Raw genomic sequence first — 20,819 nt, forward strand, 5'->3', positions numbered from 1 at the left:
GTACTTGCATGGAGATGGCAAAATCACCAACGTTGATCAAAATAGACCTGGGATGCAAGCTAAAGGCACATCATCTAGGGCGGCACGGTGGCGCAGCGGTAGAGTCGCTGCCTTACAGCGCTTGCAGCGCCGGAGACCCGGGATCCATCCTGACTACGGGTGCCGTCTGTAAGGAGTTTGTACGTTCTTCCCGTGACCTGCGTGGGTTTTCTCCGAGATCTTTGGTTTTCTCCCACACTCCAAAGACGTACAGGTTTGCAGGTGAATCAGCTTGGTGTGTGTGTAAATTGTCCCTAGTGTGTGTAGGATAGTGCGAATGTGCGGGGATCGCTGTTCAGACGCAGTGGGCCGCACACGCCCTGTTTCCACGCTGTATCTCAAAACTAAATCTCAGTGTACAATAATGCACAATGGGTGTAAGTATGGGTATGAGGTGATGTTTACAGGAGGTGAATGAACTAAAAGGCAACAATGTGGAAAATGGAATGCGCATGGTTAAGAGACATTATGGATGAAATAAAGGCTGCAAAGGAAAATTAAGACACAAAGAACTGCAGATGCTGCAATCTTCAGCAAAATGCAAGGTACTGCTGTAAACTCAGCAGTCAGGCATCATCTTTAGAGAGATACAGCACGGAATCAGGTCCTTTGCCCAATGAGTCCACGTCGACCATCGATCGCCCGTTCACAGTAGTTCTACGTTATCCCACTTTCACATCCACTCCCTACACACCAGGGGCAATTTACGGAGCCCAATTAACCTCTGTTCAGAGCCGCATGTCTTTGGGAGAAAACCGGAGCACCCGGAGGAAGCCCACGTGGTCACAGGGAGAACTTGCAAACTCCACATCAGACAGCAGCCGAGGTCAGGATTGAACCTGGGTCCTCTGCCGTTGGGTGGCAGCGGCTCAGCCAACTGCGCCACTGTGCCGCCTCTGTGACTGCCAAAGGGCCCCGACCCAAAATGTCGCCTGTTCATTCCCTCCACAGATGTTGCCTGACCCACCGAGTTATTCCGGCACTTTGTGTTTAACAAAGGGAAAATCAACACAGTTCCTAACAAACAAATACAAAGCAAAACTCAACGTCCATTTTGGGCACTGACGGGAGGACTGACCTGACCGGTGAGCCATCTTCACGCAGACTTCAATCTTTTTATGCTCCTCAAAGCAGAGTCCTGTGATTCGGCGTGCCAGCATGCTTCCATCTGATCGGATGAACTGACTGAGCAACAGCACATCCTAATTGGAAGCAACAGGAGACATCAGCTGACCGCTGAACGGATGCAACAAAGCAAGTCACACAACATGGAGGTTCTGCTGCAGTTGTACAGGGCATTGGTGCGACCACATCTGGAGTATTGCGTACAGTTTTGGTCTCCTAATCTGAGGAGAGACATTCTTGCCATAGAGGGAATACAGAGAAGGTTCACCAGATTGATTCCTGGGATGGCAGGACTTTCATACGAAGAAAGACTGGATAGACCCGGCTTGTACTCACTGGAATTTAGAAGATTGAGGGGGGATCTTATAGAAACTTACAAAATTCTTAAGGGGTTGGACAGGCTAGATGCAGGAAGATTGTTCCCGATGTTGGGGAAGTCCAGAACAAGGGGTCACAGTTTAAGGATAAGGGGGGAGTCTTTTAGGACCGAGAACGTTTCTATGTTAACATGGAGACCAAAGTCAACAGTTCAATCTGGTCTAGCATTCAACTATATTTCAGCACAGTGGCGCAGCGATAGAGTTGCTGCCTTACAGCGCCAGGGACCCGTGTTTGATCCTGACCAAGGGTGCTGTTTGTACGGAGTTTGTACGTTCTCTCCGTGACCTGTGTGGGTTTTCTCTGGGTGCTCCAGATTCCTCCCACATTCCAAAGACGTGCAGGTTTGTCGGTTAATTGGCTGCGGTACAAAAAATGTAAATTCTCCCTAGTGTGTGTTGGATGGTGTGAGTGTGCGGGGATCGCTGGACGGCGTGGACTCAGTGGCCAAAGGGCCTGTATCCGCTCTCTAAACTAAACTAAACTAAACTAATTATGGCTCTTCTTAAACCGTGTCACCAAACATTCGTAGACGGACATCAAGTGCTGCTGTAAGACCAATAACTCGGTGAAAGAAGTTCTTTGGTCTGCCTGAAACTTGTCGGTCTCCCAGCACAGCGAGATGCCTAATAGAGATTTTTTTCCTTCAATGCTTTGGGTCAGGGCCCTTCTGAGGTACAAAGACCATTTTAGTTACTCTCGCACCTTGTTGTTATTTTCTCACCAGAGGATTTCTTAACCTGGCTTAAGATATAGCTTCTCAAAACGACTTGCTTTCTTTAGATATTCGTGTCAACCCATTCCAAATTTCATAGTTCCCCATTGGCAGTAACTGGCCACAGATGTCTTGAGATTAGTGACTTAGCAATGGTATCAACCCTCCAGAGCAAATTCCTCCTCTGTGATGCTGCATCTACACACTTCCCTCTGCAAGCACACACTGAATCTCCCAGCTTGGCGATTCTTTTTTTTTCCATCGAATTCGACAATCTTAGGGCTCCATCAGCAAAGTACGAACTTAATTTAAAAGCCAAGGGTTCCAACACCCAATATTTGTGCAAGGAAGTACCTCCCATTGTTCGCCGCGGTGAAACAAATTTATTTTGCAATCACCATTGCCACATTCTTGAGCGCCCGCCAACATTGGTGGGATGAGGTTTCTAAACGCTCAATGTTTCGAGAATTCGAAGTAAACATTGATTTTCTGGCTAAGCCTTTCTTGAAGCAAAATGATAGCCAAAAGATGAAGGGGGAGGGTGTGCTAACTTACTTGGTGCGTTAGTCCCAGGGCTTCAACTGGATTCTGTTACAAGACCGCACCAAGTCAGGCTTTGATCCCGCACAATGACTTTGGCCAACCAGTTCCAAAGAGCGGGTTGGACTCTTGATACTTGAGACCAAAGCCCTGTGTTTGCACTCTCTGGGCTATTTCCTTCCCCGCAAAAGGTCAGGAGGTGATCTAATTGAAGCATGCAACATGATTAAAGGAGATCACACCAAATGGACCCGTTGGGCCCAAACCTCTCCTGCATTGGTGCAGTACCCTATTCCCCCCCCCTCCCCTCAACCCTCCTCCCCTCTCCCCTCCCCCCTAAATTCCCTCCTCCCCCTCCCCTCCCCCCACTCCATCCCCCTCAACCCCCTTTTCCTCCCTCTTGCCCCTCTCCATCCCTTCCCCCCCCCCTCCCTCCACCCCCCTCCCTTCCCCCTCCTTCCCTAGGAGATAGATTTAAACTTTAAAATGTGAATAACTTTAAAAATATAACACCGATTTCCAATGAAACTTCTTCCAATAGCACCAAAGGGACGACGGTGAGTAAGGTGGGCCTAAAATTGTCGCGCTGTCGTGAACCGTTTTGGCTGTAGTTCAGGAACAGCAGATCTGATTAGTTTATCTTGGCATCATGTTTGGCACAGACAATGTGGGCAGAAGGGATCGTTCCTGCGCTGCACTTTTCGATGTTCTAGAATATAATTAGAGATAGATGGTTCAGAGTGATGCAACTCTACCGCTGCGCCACCTAAGTACTAAGAATGTAGCAAGGAACTGCAGATGCTGGTTTACACTGAAGATAGACACAAAATGCTGGAGTAACTCAGCGGGACAGGCAGCATCTCTGGATAGAAGGAATGGGTGACTTTTCGGGTCAAGACCCTTCTCCGTGTCTCTCTCTCTCCCCTGACTCTCAGTCTGAAGGAGGGTCCTGACCCGAAACATCATCCATTCCTTCTTTCCAGAGATGCTGCCTGTCCCACTGAGTTAATCTAAGTACTATAAGAAAATAACTGCAGATGCTTTATTCACAAAATGCTGGAGTAACTCAGCAGGTCAGGCAGCATCTCGGGAGAGAAGGAATGGGTGACGTTTCGGGTCGGGACCCTTCTTCAGACTGAGAGTCAGGGGAGAAAGAGAGACACGGAGAAGGGTCTTGACCCGAAAAGTCACCCATTCCTTCTATCCTGAGATGCTGCCTGTCCCGCTGAGTTACTCCAGCATTTTGTGTCTATCTTCAGATGCTGGTACAAATCAAAGGTATTTATTCACAAAATGCTGGAGTAACTCAGCAGGTCAGGCAGCATCTCAGGAGAGAAGGAATGGGTGACGTTTCGGGTCGAGACCCTTCTTCAGACTGATGACCAGTCTGAAGAAGGGTCTCGACCCGAAAAGACACCCATTCCTTCTCTCCTGAGATGTTGTAATCTAAGTACTAAGTATCTTGGCGAACACTGAACATGCAATTGTTATCAACGAAGATCGTGATCACATGTCAAAGAAGTTTATGGACAACAGCACAGAGGTTATTCAGTTTATAATTTGTTCAGTGGTGGTGGTGGAATTAATTCAATTGAGGCAATTAAGAGGGTGGTGTGTAAATGGAACAAGCTGCCAGAGGAGGTAGTTGAGGCAGGTGCCAGAACAACATTTAAAAGACATTTGGACAAGTACATGGATAGGAAACGTTTATAAGGATATGGGCCAAATGCAGGCAGCTGTGACTAGCGTAGATGGGCAACTTGGTCAGAAGATAAGCACGAAGATAGGTACCTGGAAAGTGTGCAGGAAGGAACTGCAGATGCTGGTTTACACCGAAGATAGACGCAAAATGCTGGAGTAACTCAGCGGGACAGGCAGCATCTCTGGAGAGGTGCCAGGGTCGAGACCCTTTTTCAGTAGGGGCAAATTGGGCTGAGGGGCCTGTTTCCGTGCCCTACGACTCTGGGAGTATAATGATTGTTGGGAAGAAGCTGCACTTGAACTTGGGAGAGCGAGCGATGATCTGGGATGACCTGCTTCAGTTGAGCCTGGGATTGTGTACAATAGACAATAGGTGGAGGAGGAGGCCATTCGGCCCTTCGAGCCAGCACCACCATTCAATGGCTGATCATCCACAATCAGTACCCTGTTCCTGCCTTCTCCCCATACCCCCTGACTCCGCTATCCTTAAGAGCTCTATCTAGCTCTCTCTTGAATGCATTCAGAGAATTGGCCTCCACTGCCTTCTGAGGCAGAGAATTCCACAGATTCACAACTCTCTGACTGAAAAAGTTTTTCCTCATCTCAGTTCTAAATGGCCTACCCCTTATTCTTAAACTGTGGCCTCTTGTTCTGGACTCCCCCAACATTGGGAACATGTTTCCTGCCTCTAACGTGTCCAACCCCTTAATAATCTTATACGTTTCGATAAGATCTCCACTCATCCTTCTAAATTCCAGTGTATACAAGCCTAGTCGCTCCAGTCTTTCAACATATGATAGTCCTGCCATTCCGGGAATTAACCTAGTGAGTGTACGTGTGCGTATCTATGGGGAGAGCGGCGGGGGGGGGGCATTACTCATGTGTGGGAGGAGTGTGTGCATACGTGCTTGCTGGGGAGGGCAGGGCAGTTACGGTTAGGCAGACATCTACGATTAACAAATCTGTCTGGCAAACACACCGACAGCAACTGGAAATGTAGTGACCTTAGATTGCCCCTCTTTCACAGCCGCTAGAGTGCTCCAGAAGTTTGTACGGGTTACTTAGAGTTAGAGAAATCAACATTCATACCGCTGGGTTGCAGCATCTACAGTTCCTCCAGTTTGCGTTTGGACAGCTCACAGCCCAGCGGCATGAATATTGATTTTTCTAACTTCAAGTAACCCTTGCATTCCCTCTCTCCGTCACTCCCCTACCCGAGTCATTGTATTGCAGGTGCTCCTCAGCTTACGATGGGGGTTACGTTCTGATAAACCCATTGCAAACCCAAAATATTGTACCTCAAAATGCATTTAATACACGCGATCACGTGGCCGGAAGCGAGCTGCGGCTCGCCAAGGGTCACTGCCGTTTGCACCATCGCACAAAGTCGAAACATCGCAGTTCAAAGCATCGTAAGCCGGGGAGCAGCTGTAGATTTAGGCTGGTCCTGTTGAGTTTCATTGTCTGTATAACCCGTTATCACCCAGCCCACAGCCAACAATGGACCCGTTTCCTTTATCATTATTACTTTATTGCATATATTTCATCATTTGTTCTGTACCTCTCATTTCACTTTCCCCCGACCCTCAGTCTTAAGAAGGGTCCCGACCCGAAACGTCATCTATTCATTTTCTCTTGAGATGCTGCCTGTCCCGCTGTTACTCCAGCTTTTGGTGTCTGCCTTCGGTTTTAACCACCATCTGCTGTTCATTCCTACACACTTCTGGAGTTTGGTCCGTGGCAATAAACTGAATGCTGCAGTTAATACACAATGCAATAATGGCCAGCGAGTCTGCCTCGTGTGTAGGTATGGTTGTGGGATAAGTACTAGGCTTTGCTGCTGAGGTAACAAAAAAAATCCTCCTGCTCTTCTTTAAATAATACCCTTAGGATCTTTTATGCCCACCTGGTTCCACATCTTAATGGCAGGACTTTCATATGAAGAAAGACTGGATAGACTGGGCTTGTACTCGCTGTAATTTAGAAGATTGAGGGGGGATCTTATAGAAACTTACAAAATTCTTAAGTTGTTGGAGAGGCTAGATGCAGGAAGATTGTTCCCGATGTTGGGGAAGTCCAGAACAAGGGGTCACAGTTTAAGGATAAGGGGGAAGTCTTTTAGGACCGAGATGAGAAAGTTTGAGAGAGTGGTGAATCTGTGGAATTCTCTGCCACAGAAGGTGGTTGAGGCCAGTTCATTGGCTATATTTAAGAGGGAGTTAGATGTGGCCCTTGTGGCTAAAGGGATCAGGGGGTATGGAGAGAAGGCAGGTACGGGATACTGAGTTGGATGATCAGCCATGATCATATTGAATGGCGGTGCAGGCTCGAAGGGCCGAATGGCCTACTCCTGCACCTATTTTCTATGTTTCTATGTAAACATGGCAGCATGTTCGGTTCAGAGCTTCTTCTTCTTATCGAGTCCACATCACAAGATTGGAAGTTGTTCAGCCAGAGCCAGCATTACATATCAACAGAAATAGATACAAAATCGGACCAACAGTGCATCAAATGACCCGTCGAGCTTATCACACCCCATTGAACGTAACAGCGTACAGGAACAGACCCTTCGGCCCACAATGTTCATGTCAAACACGATGCCAGGATCAACAAATCTCAGTTGACTGCTCGTGATCCACGTCCTTCCATTCCCTGCATATCCATGAGCCTATCTATTTAGAAGCTTCTTAGATGCCACCAAATTCATGTTATAGGAACAGAATTATGCCATTCGGCCCAACGTGTCTACTCCACCATTCATTGTCATATGTTGAGAGAATGGAGCGACTGGGCTTGTATGCTCTGGAATTTAGAAGGATGAGAGGGGATCTTATTGAAAAGTGTAAGATTATTACAGGATTGGACACGCGAGAGGCAGGAAACATGTTCCCGATGTTGGGGAAGTCCAGAACCAGGGGCCACAGTTTAAGAATAAGGGGTAGGCCATTTGCATCAGAGATGAGGAAAAACATTTTCACCCACATAGTTGTGAATCTGTGGAATTCTCTGCCTCAGAAGGGAGTGGAGGCCGATTTTCTGGATGCTTTCAAGTGAGAGTTAGATAGAGCTCTTAAAGATAGCGGAGTCAAGGGATATGGGGAGAAGGCAGGAAAGGGGTACTGATTGTGGATGATCAGCCGCGATCACAGCGAATGGCGGTGCGTACAGGCTCGAAGGGCCGAATGGCCCCCTCCTGCACCTATTGTCTATTGTCAATTACGGTTGATCTATCTTTCCTTCTCGACCCCATTCTCCTGCCTTCTCCCCGTAACCTCTGACACCCCTCAAATCCAAGCACTCCCAAATCCCTTTGCACCTCCGATTTCTGAATCCTCTCCCCAGTTGGAGATTCATCTACATCTTTATTCCTGTTACCGAAGTACACGACCACACATTTTGCACTCCATCTGCGACTTCTTTGCCCACTCTCCCAACCTGTCCGTCCTTCTGCAGACTCTTCTCTGCTTCCTCTACATTACCTGCCCCCCCCAACCCCCCCAACCTATCTATCCTCGTATCATCCGCAAACATGGCCACAAAGCCATCATTTCCATCATCCAAATCGTTGATGTAAAACGTGACGAGTAGCAAACCCAACATCGACCCCCTGCGGAACACCACTAGTCACTGGCAGCCAAACAGAAAAAGCCCCCTTTATACCCACTCTTTGACTTCTTCCATTAAGCCACGTTTTCTCTCCATGCTTGTATCTTCTCTCGAATGCCATGGGCTCGCATCCTCTTAAGTCCTCCCACAAGGGTTCTACACCTTCTGATCCTATGTCATTTCTTGCTAAGGAATATACTTCCTGATTATGGAGCTGTACGCCTTATAGAAGTGTATAAAATCCTAATGGGAATCGATTGAGTGTTTGCACAGTCTTTTAGCTGGAGTCGGGGTATCAAGAATCAGAGAACATAGGTATTAGGTGAGAGAGAAAAGATTTGGGGGAGTCCAGAACCAGGGGCCACAGTTTAAGAATAAGTGGTAGGCCATTTAGAACAGAGATGAGGAAAAACCTTTTTAGTCAGAGAGTTGTGAATCTGTGGAATTCTCTGCCTCAGAGGGCAGTGGAGGCCAATTCTCTGAATACATTCAAGAGAGAGCTAGATAGAGCTCTTAAGGATAGCGGAGTCAGGGGGTATGGAGAGAAGGCAGGAACGGGGTACTGATTGAGAATGATCAGCCATGATCACATTGAATGGCGGTGCTGGCTCGAAGGGCCGAATGGCCTTCTCCTGCACCTATTTTCTATTGTCTATTCTATTGTCTATTTAATAGGGACCTATCAACTTTTTCCAGAGGGTGAAAGAAAATAACTGCTGATGCTGGTACAAATCGAAGGTATTTATTCACAAAATGCTGGAGTAACTCAGCAGGTCAGGCAGCATCTCAGGAGAGAAGGAATAGGTGACGTTTTGGGTCGAGACCCTTCTTCAGAGGGTGGCAGATATACGGAATAGGCTGCCAGAGGAGGTAGTTGATGCAAGTACTATCACAACATTTAAAAGACATTTGGACAGGCACATGGATAGGAAAGGTTTAGAGGGATGTGGGCCAAACATGGGCAGGTGGAACTAGCTTGTGAATCATCTTGGTCGGCATGGACAAGTTGGCCTGTTTCCCTGCTGTAGGACTCTATGATTCATTGCCACCAGGTCTGGCGGGGCAGTGATTTCCAAAGGTTTACGATACTCTCAGAGAAACATAGAAAACAGGTGCCGGAGTAGGCCATTTGGCCCTTCGAGCCAGCACCGCCATTCAATATGATCATGGCTGATCATCGAAAATCAGTACCCCATTCCTGCTATCTCCCCATATCCCTTGATTCCATTAGCCCAAATAGCTAAATCTAACTCTCTCTTGAAAACATCCAGTGAATCGGCCTCCACTGCCTTCTGTGGCAGAGAATTCCACAGATTCACAACTCTCACAATGCGGCACGGTGGCGCAGCGGTAGAGTTGCTGCCTTACAGCGAATGCAGCGCTGGAGACTCAGGTTCAATCCTGGCTACGGGCGCCGTCTGTACGGAGTTTGTACATTCTCCCCGTGACCTGCGTGGGTTTTCTCCGAGATTTACGGTTTCCTCCCACACTCCAAAGACGTACAGGTATGTAGGTTAATTGACTGGGTAAATGTAAAAATTGTCCCTAGTGTGTGTAGGATAGTGTTAATGTGCGGGGATCGCTGGGCGGCGCGGACCCGGTGGGCCGAAGGGCCTGTTTCCGCGCTGTATCTCTAAATCTAAAAATCTAAAAAATCTCTGGGTGAAAACGTTTTTTTCCTCATCTCAGTCCTAAATGACCCAACCCCTTATTCCTAAACTGGTTCTGGAACCCCCCCCCAAACATCGAAGAAATCCCCTTCATCTTTGCACAGAAATGGAATGCAGTACAAAACAGCGACGTGCAGAACTGCTGAAGGGGAAAGTTTAACCACTGAAAAGTCACCGGTCTGGAGTTTTTGGAGTTGAGAAACAAAACCTACTCTGCTCCAGAAGTACTCAATGTACCTTAACAACACGCCCAGGTGCTTAGCAAATAGAACGTACACAAAATTAAACCTCCAGGTTACATGATGGCGCAGTGCAGGACAGCACGTATCCGAGTTGGAACAATATCACTACATCCAGTCACATTTACACTCCTCAATCATCCATTACCAAACGACACGGTAGCGCAGCGGTAGAGTTGCTGCTTTACAGCGAATGCAGCGCCGGAGACTCAGGTTCGATCCTGACTACGGGTGCTGCACTGTGAGGAGTTTGTACGTTCTCCCCGTGACCTGCGTGGGTTTTCTCCGAGAGCTTCGGTTTCCTCCCACACTCCAAAGACGTACAGGTATGTAGGTTAATTGGCTGGGTAAATGTGAAAATTGTCCCTAGTGGGTGTAGGATAGTGTTAATGTGCGGGGATCACTGGGCGGCACGGACTTGGAGGGCCGAAAAGGCCTGTTTCCGGCTGTATATATATGATATGATATGACACAAGGCTGACTGCTATCAGGGAGGGGGTGGGAGTGAAACAATGCTATTTCTATTCTGCCTGTGGTTGAATTGGCAGAAGGAATGCAAGGCGTGAACCGGGGGATTTAGGCAAGTACCTGGGATAAAGATGTAGAAGGGGAAGTCCAGAACCAGGGGTCACAGTTTAAGGATAAGGAGGAAGTCTTTTAGGACCGAGATGAGAAAACATTTCTTCACACAGAGAGTGGTGAATCTGTGGAATTCTCTGCCACAGAAGGTAGTTGAGGCCAGTTCATTGGCTATATTTAAGAGGGAGTTAGATGTGGCCTTGTGGCTAAAGGGATCAGGGGGTATGGAGAGAAGGCAGATACAGGTTACTGAGTTAGATGATCAGCCATGATCATATTGAATGGCGGTGCAGGCTTGAAGGGCCGAATGGCCTACTCCTGCACCTATTTTCTATGTTTCTATGTTTCTAAACAAGGAACTGCGGATGCTGGTTTACAAAAAAAAAAGACAAAGTGCTGGAGTAACTCAAATTCCCTCTTGGGATAAATAGTTTAGTTTAGTTCAGTTTAGTTTAGAGATACAGCATGGAAACAGGCCCTTCGGCCCACCGTGCCCGCGCCGACCAGCGATCCCCGCACACTAACACTATCCTACACCCACGAGAGACAATTTTTACATTTGCCCAGCCAATTAACCTACAAACCTTTACGTCTTTGGAGTGTGGGAGGAAACCGAAGATCTCAGAAAAAACCCACGCAGGTCACGGGGAGAACGTACAAACTCTGTACAGACGGCACCCGTAGTCGGGATGGAACCCGGGGCTCCGGCGCTGCATTCGCTGTGAGGCAGTAACTCTACCGCTGCGCCACCGTGCCCGCCCTAAATAAAGAAGGATCTGCGACGTTCTGCACTGCATCTTGGTGGGACCAGTCTGTTGCTGAAGGTGCTCCTCACATTGACCAGTGTGTCATGGAGGGGGTGAGCTGTATTGTCCACGATACTCCGCAGTTTGAGGAGCATTCTCCCCTCCAAGACCACCACAAGACTGTGCATGGCACAGTAGTGCAGCTCGTCGAGATGTTGCCTCGCAGATCCAGCGAGCTGGGTCCAATCACAACCTCCATTGCTGTCTGCGTGGAGTTTTCAGGTACCTCCTGTGACCCCATTGGGTTTTCTCCTGGACGTTCCACATGCTCCCCACACAAGGAAACATCCTCTCCACTTATACCCGATCAAGATTGCACAGGGTCACCTTCTGAGCTCTCGGATATACATTCACCGCAGCAGTGGCTCACTTTGACGAGGAATGAAGGTGTATATAATGTCTCAGCATTGGGTGACGTTTCGGGTCAAGACCATTCTTCAGTCGAGCTACGCCAGCTTTTTGTGTCATGCTGCCTGTCCGTCTGAGTTACGCCAGCTTTTTGTGTCATGCTGCCTGTCACGCTGAGTTACTCCAGCTTTCTAGGCCTATCTCCGATTTCAACCAGCATCTGCAGTTCTTTCCGACACGCGTTTCAGCATTCCCGGCTTGGCTGAGTGCATCCGCAGGACGTTCCCAACAGGACTGAGGGAAAACACCAGGATAGGCAGATGGATCCAGACCGATGCGTCAGCGGAGTGGGCCCTGGTGCAGGCCCTGGTGGGCCGCAGCCTGGGGCTGGGCTGGAGCGGGTGCTGCTCCAAGAAGCCCAGTGAGCGGATCGGACGTAGCCGCAGCGGCACGGAGGTCCGGAGCATCAGTGGAGGGCACGGCCAACATCGCCTGGTCGGGCCGATCCGTCTTTAGACAGGAGTTCATCTGTGGAACTCGTGGCCACAGAGGGCTGTGGAGGCCAAGTCAGTGGATATTTTTACGGCAGAGATGGACAAATTCTTGATTAGAACGGGTGTCAAGGGTTATGGGGAGAAGGCAGGAAAATGGGATTAGGAGGCAGAGATCAACCGTGATTGAATGGCGGAGTGGACTCTTTGGACCGAATCAAATCAAATCAAATAGCTTTTATTGTCATTCAAAATGAATTGAACGAATTTGTCGTTACCTTGCAGTCACAAACAACAAAGAGCACAAGACACACAACCACACAAATTTAACACAGACAACCATCACAGTGATTCCTCCAGGCACACCCTCACTGTGATGGAAGGCAAAGAAAAGTCTTATCTCCTCCTCCGTTCCTCTCCCGCGTTCAGGCAGTCAGACTGCTGCTTCGAGGCGATCGAGGCTCCCGACTACCGAAACCCCCGCCGGGCGATGGAAGGTCCCAGGCCGAGCCGAACAGGCCGATGAAGGTCCTGAGCCCCCACCGGGCGATGGAAGATCCCAGGCCGAGCCACGCAGGGCGATGAAGGTCCTGCGAACGGGTCGATCGAGCCTCGCGATTCGGGGCGGTCGAAGCTGCTCGGCTGGAGCTCCCGAAAGATGGTCGCCGGCCAGGGGCCTGCGAGCTCCCGATGTTGCGGTCCACAGAGCCCGCGGCCGAAGCCTCCTAGATGGCAAGTCCAGGCCCTGCGACCGGAGCCTTCAAAGTCGATCCCAGCTGGAGGCCGCCAACTCCACGGTGTTAGGCCGTAGCGCAAAAGGAGATACGACACGGAAAAAGGTTGCATCTCCGTTGAGGAGGAGATTTAACACAAACGGTTTCCCCCAACCCCCCCCCCCCCCCCCCCCCCACGTATACACAGCTAAAAATAGATCATTACATTACATTACATACATTTAAACGCTAACAATACACAAAGAAAGAAAAAGACAGACAGACTGCTGGTGAGCCACAGCCGCAAGACGCAGCCACTTCCGGAACTAATTCTAAATGGAACTAAATTCCGGAACTAAATGGCCTAACTCTACCCCTATAACTTGTGAACCCCTGCAACTCTGACCCAGTGCCATCGCCAGGACAACGGGCCTTTACGGCCAAGATAAGACTCTACGTTTTTAACAAGTTTGAACTTGAAGGGTGCTAGATGGCACCAGAAACGTGGCGATCTTGTGCACTGCCTCAATCTAATCTACTATTTTACACTCCTGTACCTGAGTATGATTGTGCCGATGTATAGTACGATTTTTACTGAATTGTACGCAAAACGGGAAATGTCACTATACCTACATACATGTGACAAGAGAGGACCATTGAAACATTTAGGTTATTTTATTATCGTTTAGTTTAGTTTAGTTTAGTTTAGAGATACAGCGCGGGAACAGGCCCTTCGGCCCACCGGGTCCGCACCGACCAGCGATCCCTGCACATTAACACCATCCTATACCCACCAGGGACAATTTACACTTATATCAAGCCAATTAGCCTACAAACCTGTACGTCTTTGGAGTGTGGGAGGAAACCGAAGATCTCGGAGAAAACCCACATGGACACGGGGAGTAAGTACAAACTCCGTACAGACAGCACCCGTAGTCAGGATGGAACCCGGGTCTCCAGCGCTGTAAGCGCTCTAAGGCAGCAAATCTACCGCTGCGCCACCGTGCTGCCCTACCGTACCTTCACGTGTACTGAGGTACAGTAAAAATCTTTTGTTTGCTTGCTATCCGGTCAACCATTGAGATAGCTGATACCATATGCAGCAAGCAATTTGGGGTTTAATCCATCTAGCCATGTGGCTACATCACTGAAAGCATTCATTAAAAGCCCCTGCCACACAAAATGATGATATACGAAAACATAACATAGGGGATATACTTACTGTATAGTCAAACTTGTGTTTCAGATCCCACCTGCAGATTGGACACTGTCCCAAGGGGTTTGGAGGTTCCGAGGCTTCTGCCGATTTCACTATCTTTCCTTCAATCTGAAAGCAGAATGGATGAGTGCGGTCATCATCGAAGATGATTATTATAGCGCGTTCAAAGGGTTACGTCAATAAAAAATGAAATTCGCCCAAATGGCAAGGAAAAGAGGCGGGCTCCTGCTGTTCTGGGCTCAGGGTAAACTGCTAAACTGGATACACCTGGATCACAACCAAAGTGGTAGGTACTATGGCAATGTTTGAGAACAACACTCATTTCACCCCTGCCATTGGGAAGAAGGTACAGGAGCCTCAAAAAACTGTAACGTCCAGGTTCAGGAACAGCTTCTTCCCTGCAGCCATTCGGCTATTAAACACAACCTCAAATAAGCTCACAACTGCAGAGACTATTATTGTTATTATTGCACTATTATTGTTTGTTTTCTGTGCGTACGTATGTGTGTGTGTATATATATATAAATATATAGGTGCTCCTCAACTTACGATGGGGTTATGTTCCGAGAAACCCATCTCCGAGATCTTCGCTTTCCTCCCACACTCCAAAGACATACAGGATTGTAGGCTAATTGGCTTGGTGTAAGTGTAAATTGTCCCTAGTGGTAGGGCAGTGTTAATGTGCGGGGATCGCTGGTCGGTGCGGACCCGGTGGGCTGAAGGGCCTGTTTCCGTGCTGTATCTCTAAGCTAAACTGAAAAAACTATTCCCAAAACAAAAATAACAAAAATCTGTCTGTTTCCCAGGAATAATTTGCAATCTTTTGTCAGTTTCCACTATCCGTTTTCCGAAAAATTCCTGACTAAAATGTGATGACGCAAATGGCAGACTGTAGTCTTATAACCTTATCTAATTGCAGATTAATTTACTGTACCTGAACAGGGAGTAAAGGAGAGGGGGACTTTCGCCAACAATGTATTGGTTGCATGTTTCAACTGCAGCACATTTTTAATGAGACCCGGTTAGTTCATAGAAACATAGAAAATAGGTGCAGGAGTAGGCCATTCGGCCCTTTGAGCCTGCACCGCCATTCAATATGATCATGGCTGATCATCCAACTCAGTAACCTGTACCTGCCTTCTCTCCATACCCCCTGATCCCTTTAGCCACAAGGGCCACATCTAACTCCCTCTTAAATATAGCCAATGAACTGGCCTCAACTACCTTCTGTGGCAGAGAATTCCACAGATTCACCACTCTCTGTGTGAAAAAAAACTTTCTCATCTCGGTCCTAAAAGACTTCCCCCGTATCCTTAAACTGTGACCCCTTGTTCTGGACTTCCCCAACATCGGGAACAATCTTCCTGCATCTAGCCTGTCCAACCTCGGACAGCAACACTCACCGTGGTGGTCTGTTCATCCCGCACCTGGGTAACTGTAAAACAAATAACAAGGCAGTGGTTGAAATCCATTGTTGGTGGCACAAAATAGAAACACGGAACTGCAGATGCTGTTTTACTAAAGAAGACACAATGTGCAGGAGTAACTCAGCGGGTCAGTTCCGAAGAAGCGTCTCGACCCGAAACGTCACCTATTCCTTTTCCCCAGAGATGCTGCCTGTCCCACTGAGTTACTCCAGGATTTTTGTGTCTGCCTTCGGTATGAACCAGCATCTGCAGTTCCTCCCTGCACGCCAAGCATCTCCTTCTTTTTCATCTCAGGTCTTTGTCCAACCATCTGCTTATAAAAAAAACCTCCTCACCTGTATCAACCTTATTAACCTTGTCTGGCTTTGTCCAGTCCCTTCTCTTCTCCAGCTTTCTTGCCCCCCCCCCCCCCCCCCATCTCCTTGACATTTTCCTTTCTTAAAGCTTCGCTAAAACAAAGCTTCCTTACAGCTATGGATGCCCTCTAGTCTTTGATATTTCCACTGGGAAAAGGGTTCGACTGTCTACTCTTTATCTATGCCTCTCACAATTGAAAAAAACCTCATTTTGGTAGGCTGAATCACAAGACAGTACAGGAAGGAGATATGGAACATGATATTGAAGCATGATGGAGTATATACAGGTTTAGATTAATTATTGGCACTTGTATTGAGGTACAGTGAAAATCTTTGTTTTACATACTATCCAATCAGATAAACAATGTCGAATGAAGACACCCTTAGAATGGATGTCGAAGGTTATGGGGAGAAGGCAGGAAAATGGGATTAGGAGGCAGAGATCAGCCATGATTGAATGGCAGAGTAGACTCGATGGGCCGAATGGCCCAATTCTACTCCTATAACTTGTGAACTTGTGAAGTGCTGGCCCTACTGCCTGTCACCAGAATTCACTTTGTCTATCTTGATAGAAGTATACATCCCACTCAATCCCGATGCTAAAATTTCACTAATGAGCTCCACAGCATTACCAAACCCTTGATAGCCCCCTTTCCTGCATACAGTTCCATGAAATCTAACTGTACACAGGCACAATTATACATAAGTATAACTAATGCATGAGTTGCCACGTTTCTGGGCGCCATCTTGTATCCTTAAAGTTTCGAAATTCTAAAAAAATGTAGATTCTTATCTTGACCTTGAGACCCATTGTCCTGGCGAAGGCACTGGTTGGAGTTGCAGGGGTGGGCCTGGCTAGGCAATGTTGTCGGTGTCCTCCACTGCTGCTCCACCGCCGCGTCCGATCCGCGCACTCGTCTCCGACCTCTGTGGGGCCTCCAGCGGCGCCCGATCCACGTGACTCCCCCAGCTGCGACAGGACCTCCAGCGGCCCACTCCACTCCAGCCCGCAGCTTTGTCACCGGCACTGATCCTCGCCTCTGTCCATCGCCGCCACCATCTTACAGGGTGGATAGATTGTTTGGTGGTTTCCCCCTTCCGGTGCTTAAACGAGGTTTCTCATAGAGCCAGAGTCATACAGTGTGGAAACGGGACCTTCGGCCAACTTACTCAACAGCTCGCTCGGTACGCACACCACCCTTTGTCTCTGCTCTCGGCCAATGGGTTGGAAGTAATAGGTCGCATCCCGAATGCTCCTTCTCCACTTTGTGTAGTCAAGGGCCCAAGACATAGTGGGCAGCACGGTGGTGCAGCGTTAGAGTTGCTGCCTTACAGCGCCAGAGACCTGGGTTTGATCCTGACTATGGGTGCTGTCTGTACAGAGTTTGTACGTTCTCCCCGTGACTGCGTGGGTTTTCTCCGGGTTCCTCCCAGACTCCAAAGACGTACAGGTTTGTAAGTTTATTGGCTTTGGTAAGTTTTTTAAAAAATTGCCTGCAGAGCGCAGGATAATGGTGATCGCTGGTCGGTGCAGACTCGGTGGGCCGAAGGTCCTGTTTCTCTAAAGTCTGAAGATTGGCAAGTCATAGGGCCTGCTGCATTTTCCCAAGGAAGCTGCGACATAATCTTTGAATTTTTTCCCTCTGTTCCCACGATAACTTCAAGAGCGTGTTTTAGGAGTCTGGTGTCGGACACGTGAATGACTTTGGAAGACGTCAGATGTTGGAATAACTCAGCGGGTCAGACAACATCTCAGAGAACACGGAACGGTGAGATTTCGGGTCGTAACCCCTCTTTAGATGGTCCCAACCCAAAACGTTGCCTATCCATATTCTCCTGAGATGCTGTCAACATGGGGCAAGTTGGTGAACATGGGGCATGTGAGTCAACGTAGGGTAAGTTGGTCAACATGGGGTAAGTTTGTCAACGTGGGGCAAGTTGGTCAACGCGGGCAAGTTGGTCAACATGGGGTAAGTTGGTCAACACAGGAAGTTGGTCAACGAGGGGTAAGTTAGTCAACACAGGCAAGTTGGTCAATGAGGGGTAAGTTAGTCAACACAGGCAAGTTGGTCAACAGGGGAAGTTGATCAACACGGGGCATGTTGGTCAATGTGGGGCAAGTTGGTCAATGTGGGGCAAGTTGGGCAATGGGGGGCAGGTTGGGCAATGGGGGCAAATTGGGCAATGGGGGGGCAAGTTGGTCAATGTGGGGCAAGTTGGGCAATGGGGGGCAAATTTGGCAATGGGGGGGCAAGTTGGTCAACATGGGGCAAGTTGGTCAACGTGGGGCAAGTTGGTCAATGGAGCGGCAAGTTGGTCAATGGGGGGGCGTTGGTCAATGGGGGGGCAAGTTGGTCAACGTGGGGCAAGTTGGTCAATGGTGGGAAAGTTGGTCAACGTGGGGCAAGTTGGTCAATGGGGGGCAACTTGGTCAATTGGGGGCAAATTGGTCAACGTGAAGCATTGTGATTCAATGATCCACTGTGACGCAATGACGAGCCCCGCCCATGGACGAGGCCATTGGCGCCTCGGTCTGTCAGTCAAGCGGCGGCACCGTCGACTCGCGGTGCCATTGGCTGCCGCCCGGGCCCCGCCCCGCGGTGTCAATCACCACCCTCGCCCCTCCCCCCCACGCCGGCACTCACCCTCACGCAGCCCGCGGGCTGGCGCCGTCTGCGTCAACGTCAGCGTTAGACCCGGCCTCCCGCAGCCCGCCAGAAGCAGCAGCCGCGGCTGCCGCAGTCCCGACAACCCCCATCGCCCCGCCGCCACCACCGCGGCTCGGCCCAGCGGCAGCACAGCCCGCGTCAGCGCCCCAACCGCCCCAACCGCCGCCGCCATCTTGCCCCGCCCGTCACTCACTCCAGGGACCCGCCCCCTTCCGCTTCCGGTGGCAGCAAACTCTGACATCTCAACAAAGTCCACATCTCAACCAAGTCTACATCTCAACAAAGTCCACATCTCAACCAAGTAAGTCCACATCTCAACCAAGTAAGTCCACATCTCAACCAAGTAAGTCCACATCTCAACCAAGTCCACATCTCAACCAAGTAAGTCCACATCTCAACCAAGTCCACATCTCAACAAAGTCCACATCTCAACCAAGTAAGTCCACATCTCAACCAAGTCCACATCTCAACCAAGTCCACATCTCAACAAAGTCCACATCTCAACCAAGTAAGTCCACATCTCAACAAAGTCCACATCTCAACCAAGTCCACATCTCAACCAAGTCCACATCTCAACCAAGTAAGTCCACATCTCAACAAAGTCCACATCTCAACCAAGTCCACATCTCAACCAAGTAAGTCCACATCTCAACCAAGTAAGTCCACATCTCAACCAATTCCACATCTCAACCAAGTAAGTCCACATCTCAATCAAGTCCACATCTCAACCAAGTCCACATCTCAACCAAGTCCACATCTCAACCAAGTAAGTCCACATCTCAATCAAGTCCACATCTCAACCAAGTCCACATCTCAACCAAGTCCACATCTCAACCAAGTAAATCCACATCTCAACAAAGTCCACATTTCAACCAAGTCCACATCTCAACCAAGTAAATCCACATCTCAACAAAGTCTACATCTCAACAAAGTCCACAACTCAACAAAGTCCACAACTCAACAAAGTCTACATCTCAACCAAGTCCACATCTCAACCAAGTAAATCCACATCTCAACAAAGTCTACATCTCAACAAAGTCCACAACTCAACAAAGATACTTGGACTTATTCACAAAATGCTGGAGTAACTCAGCAGGTCAGGCAGCATCTCGGGAGAGAAGGAATGGGTGACTTCAGTCCGAAGAAGGGTCTCGACCCGAAACGTCACCCATTCCTTCTCTCCCGAGATGCTGCCTGATCTGCTGAGTTACTCCAGCATTTTGTGAATAAATCGATTTGTACCAGCATCTACAGTTATCTTCTTAAGATACTTGGACAACTTTGACCCTGGTCTCCAGGTGTGTGCACTGACACACAGACACAGTTCTCCGTGGCAGAGAATTCCACAGATTCACAACTCTGGGTGAAAATGTTTTTCCTCATCTCAGTCCTAAATGGCCTACCCCTTATTCTTAATCTATGACTCCTGGTTCTGGACTCTCCCAACATCGGGAACATTTTTCCCGTATCTAGACTGTCCAATCCCTTAAGAATTTCATATGTTTCTATAAGATTTCCTCTCATCCTTCTAAATTCCAGGGAATATAGAGTCATGGAGTTATAGTGTCTATCTTCAAAAAAACGTTCAGTGTGTGTAGATGTAATATATATATATATATACACACATATATACATATATACACACACATAACGGAGCACCCGGAGGAAACCCTTGCGGTCATAGGGAGAACGTATAAATTCTGTACAGACAGCACCTGTATTTAGGATGGAACCCGGGTCTCTGGTTCTGTGAGGCAGCAACTCTGCCACTGCGCCACCGTGCCACCCCTGTTGGTTCTGCAAAGTGTCAAGAGTATTTTATTGTCATATGCCCCAGATAGACAAATGACATTCTTACTTACAGCAGCACAACCAAATATGTAAACATAGTAATCTGTAAACAATATAATAAACGAGAAATAAAAAGTTCAGTGTGTGTATATACACTCACATACTAATATGTATATATATATATATTATATTTTGGTAGAGGTTCACTTGCACCTCCTCCAACCTCATCTACTCTATCCACTGTTCCAGGTGTGGACTCCTATATATTGGAGAGACCATTTATTTACAAAATGCTGGAGTAACTCAGCAGGTCAGGCAGCATCTCAGGAGAGAAGGAATGGGTGACGTTTCGGGTCGAGACCCTTCTTCAGTCTGAAGAAGGGTCTCGACCCGAAACGTCACCCATT

General features: G+C 48.4%; 1 protein-coding gene across 1 annotated transcript in view; it reads right to left on the reverse strand.

The window, feature by feature from the left end:
- Positions 1 to 18,798, reverse strand: part of mrps18a (mitochondrial ribosomal protein S18A) — a 104,214-nt gene extending 85,416 nt beyond the window's left edge. The window contains exons 1-4 of the mRNA XM_078398825.1: positions 18,598 to 18,798; positions 15,573 to 15,604; positions 14,173 to 14,277; positions 1,118 to 1,241 (exon numbers count right to left, since the gene is read on the reverse strand). Coding sequence (XP_078254951.1) covers positions 1,118 to 1,241; positions 14,173 to 14,277; positions 15,573 to 15,604; positions 18,598 to 18,793 — 457 coding nt within the window. The 5' untranslated portion in view covers positions 18,794 to 18,798. The remainder of the gene's footprint in view (positions 1 to 1,117; positions 1,242 to 14,172; positions 14,278 to 15,572; positions 15,605 to 18,597) is intronic.
- Positions 18,799 to 20,819: the final 2,021 nt, after the last annotated feature.

Source organism: Rhinoraja longicauda, chromosome 5 (assembly GCF_053455715.1).
Source record: "Rhinoraja longicauda isolate Sanriku21f chromosome 5, sRhiLon1.1, whole genome shotgun sequence".
NCBI lineage: Eukaryota > Metazoa > Chordata > Chondrichthyes > Rajiformes > Arhynchobatidae > Rhinoraja > Rhinoraja longicauda.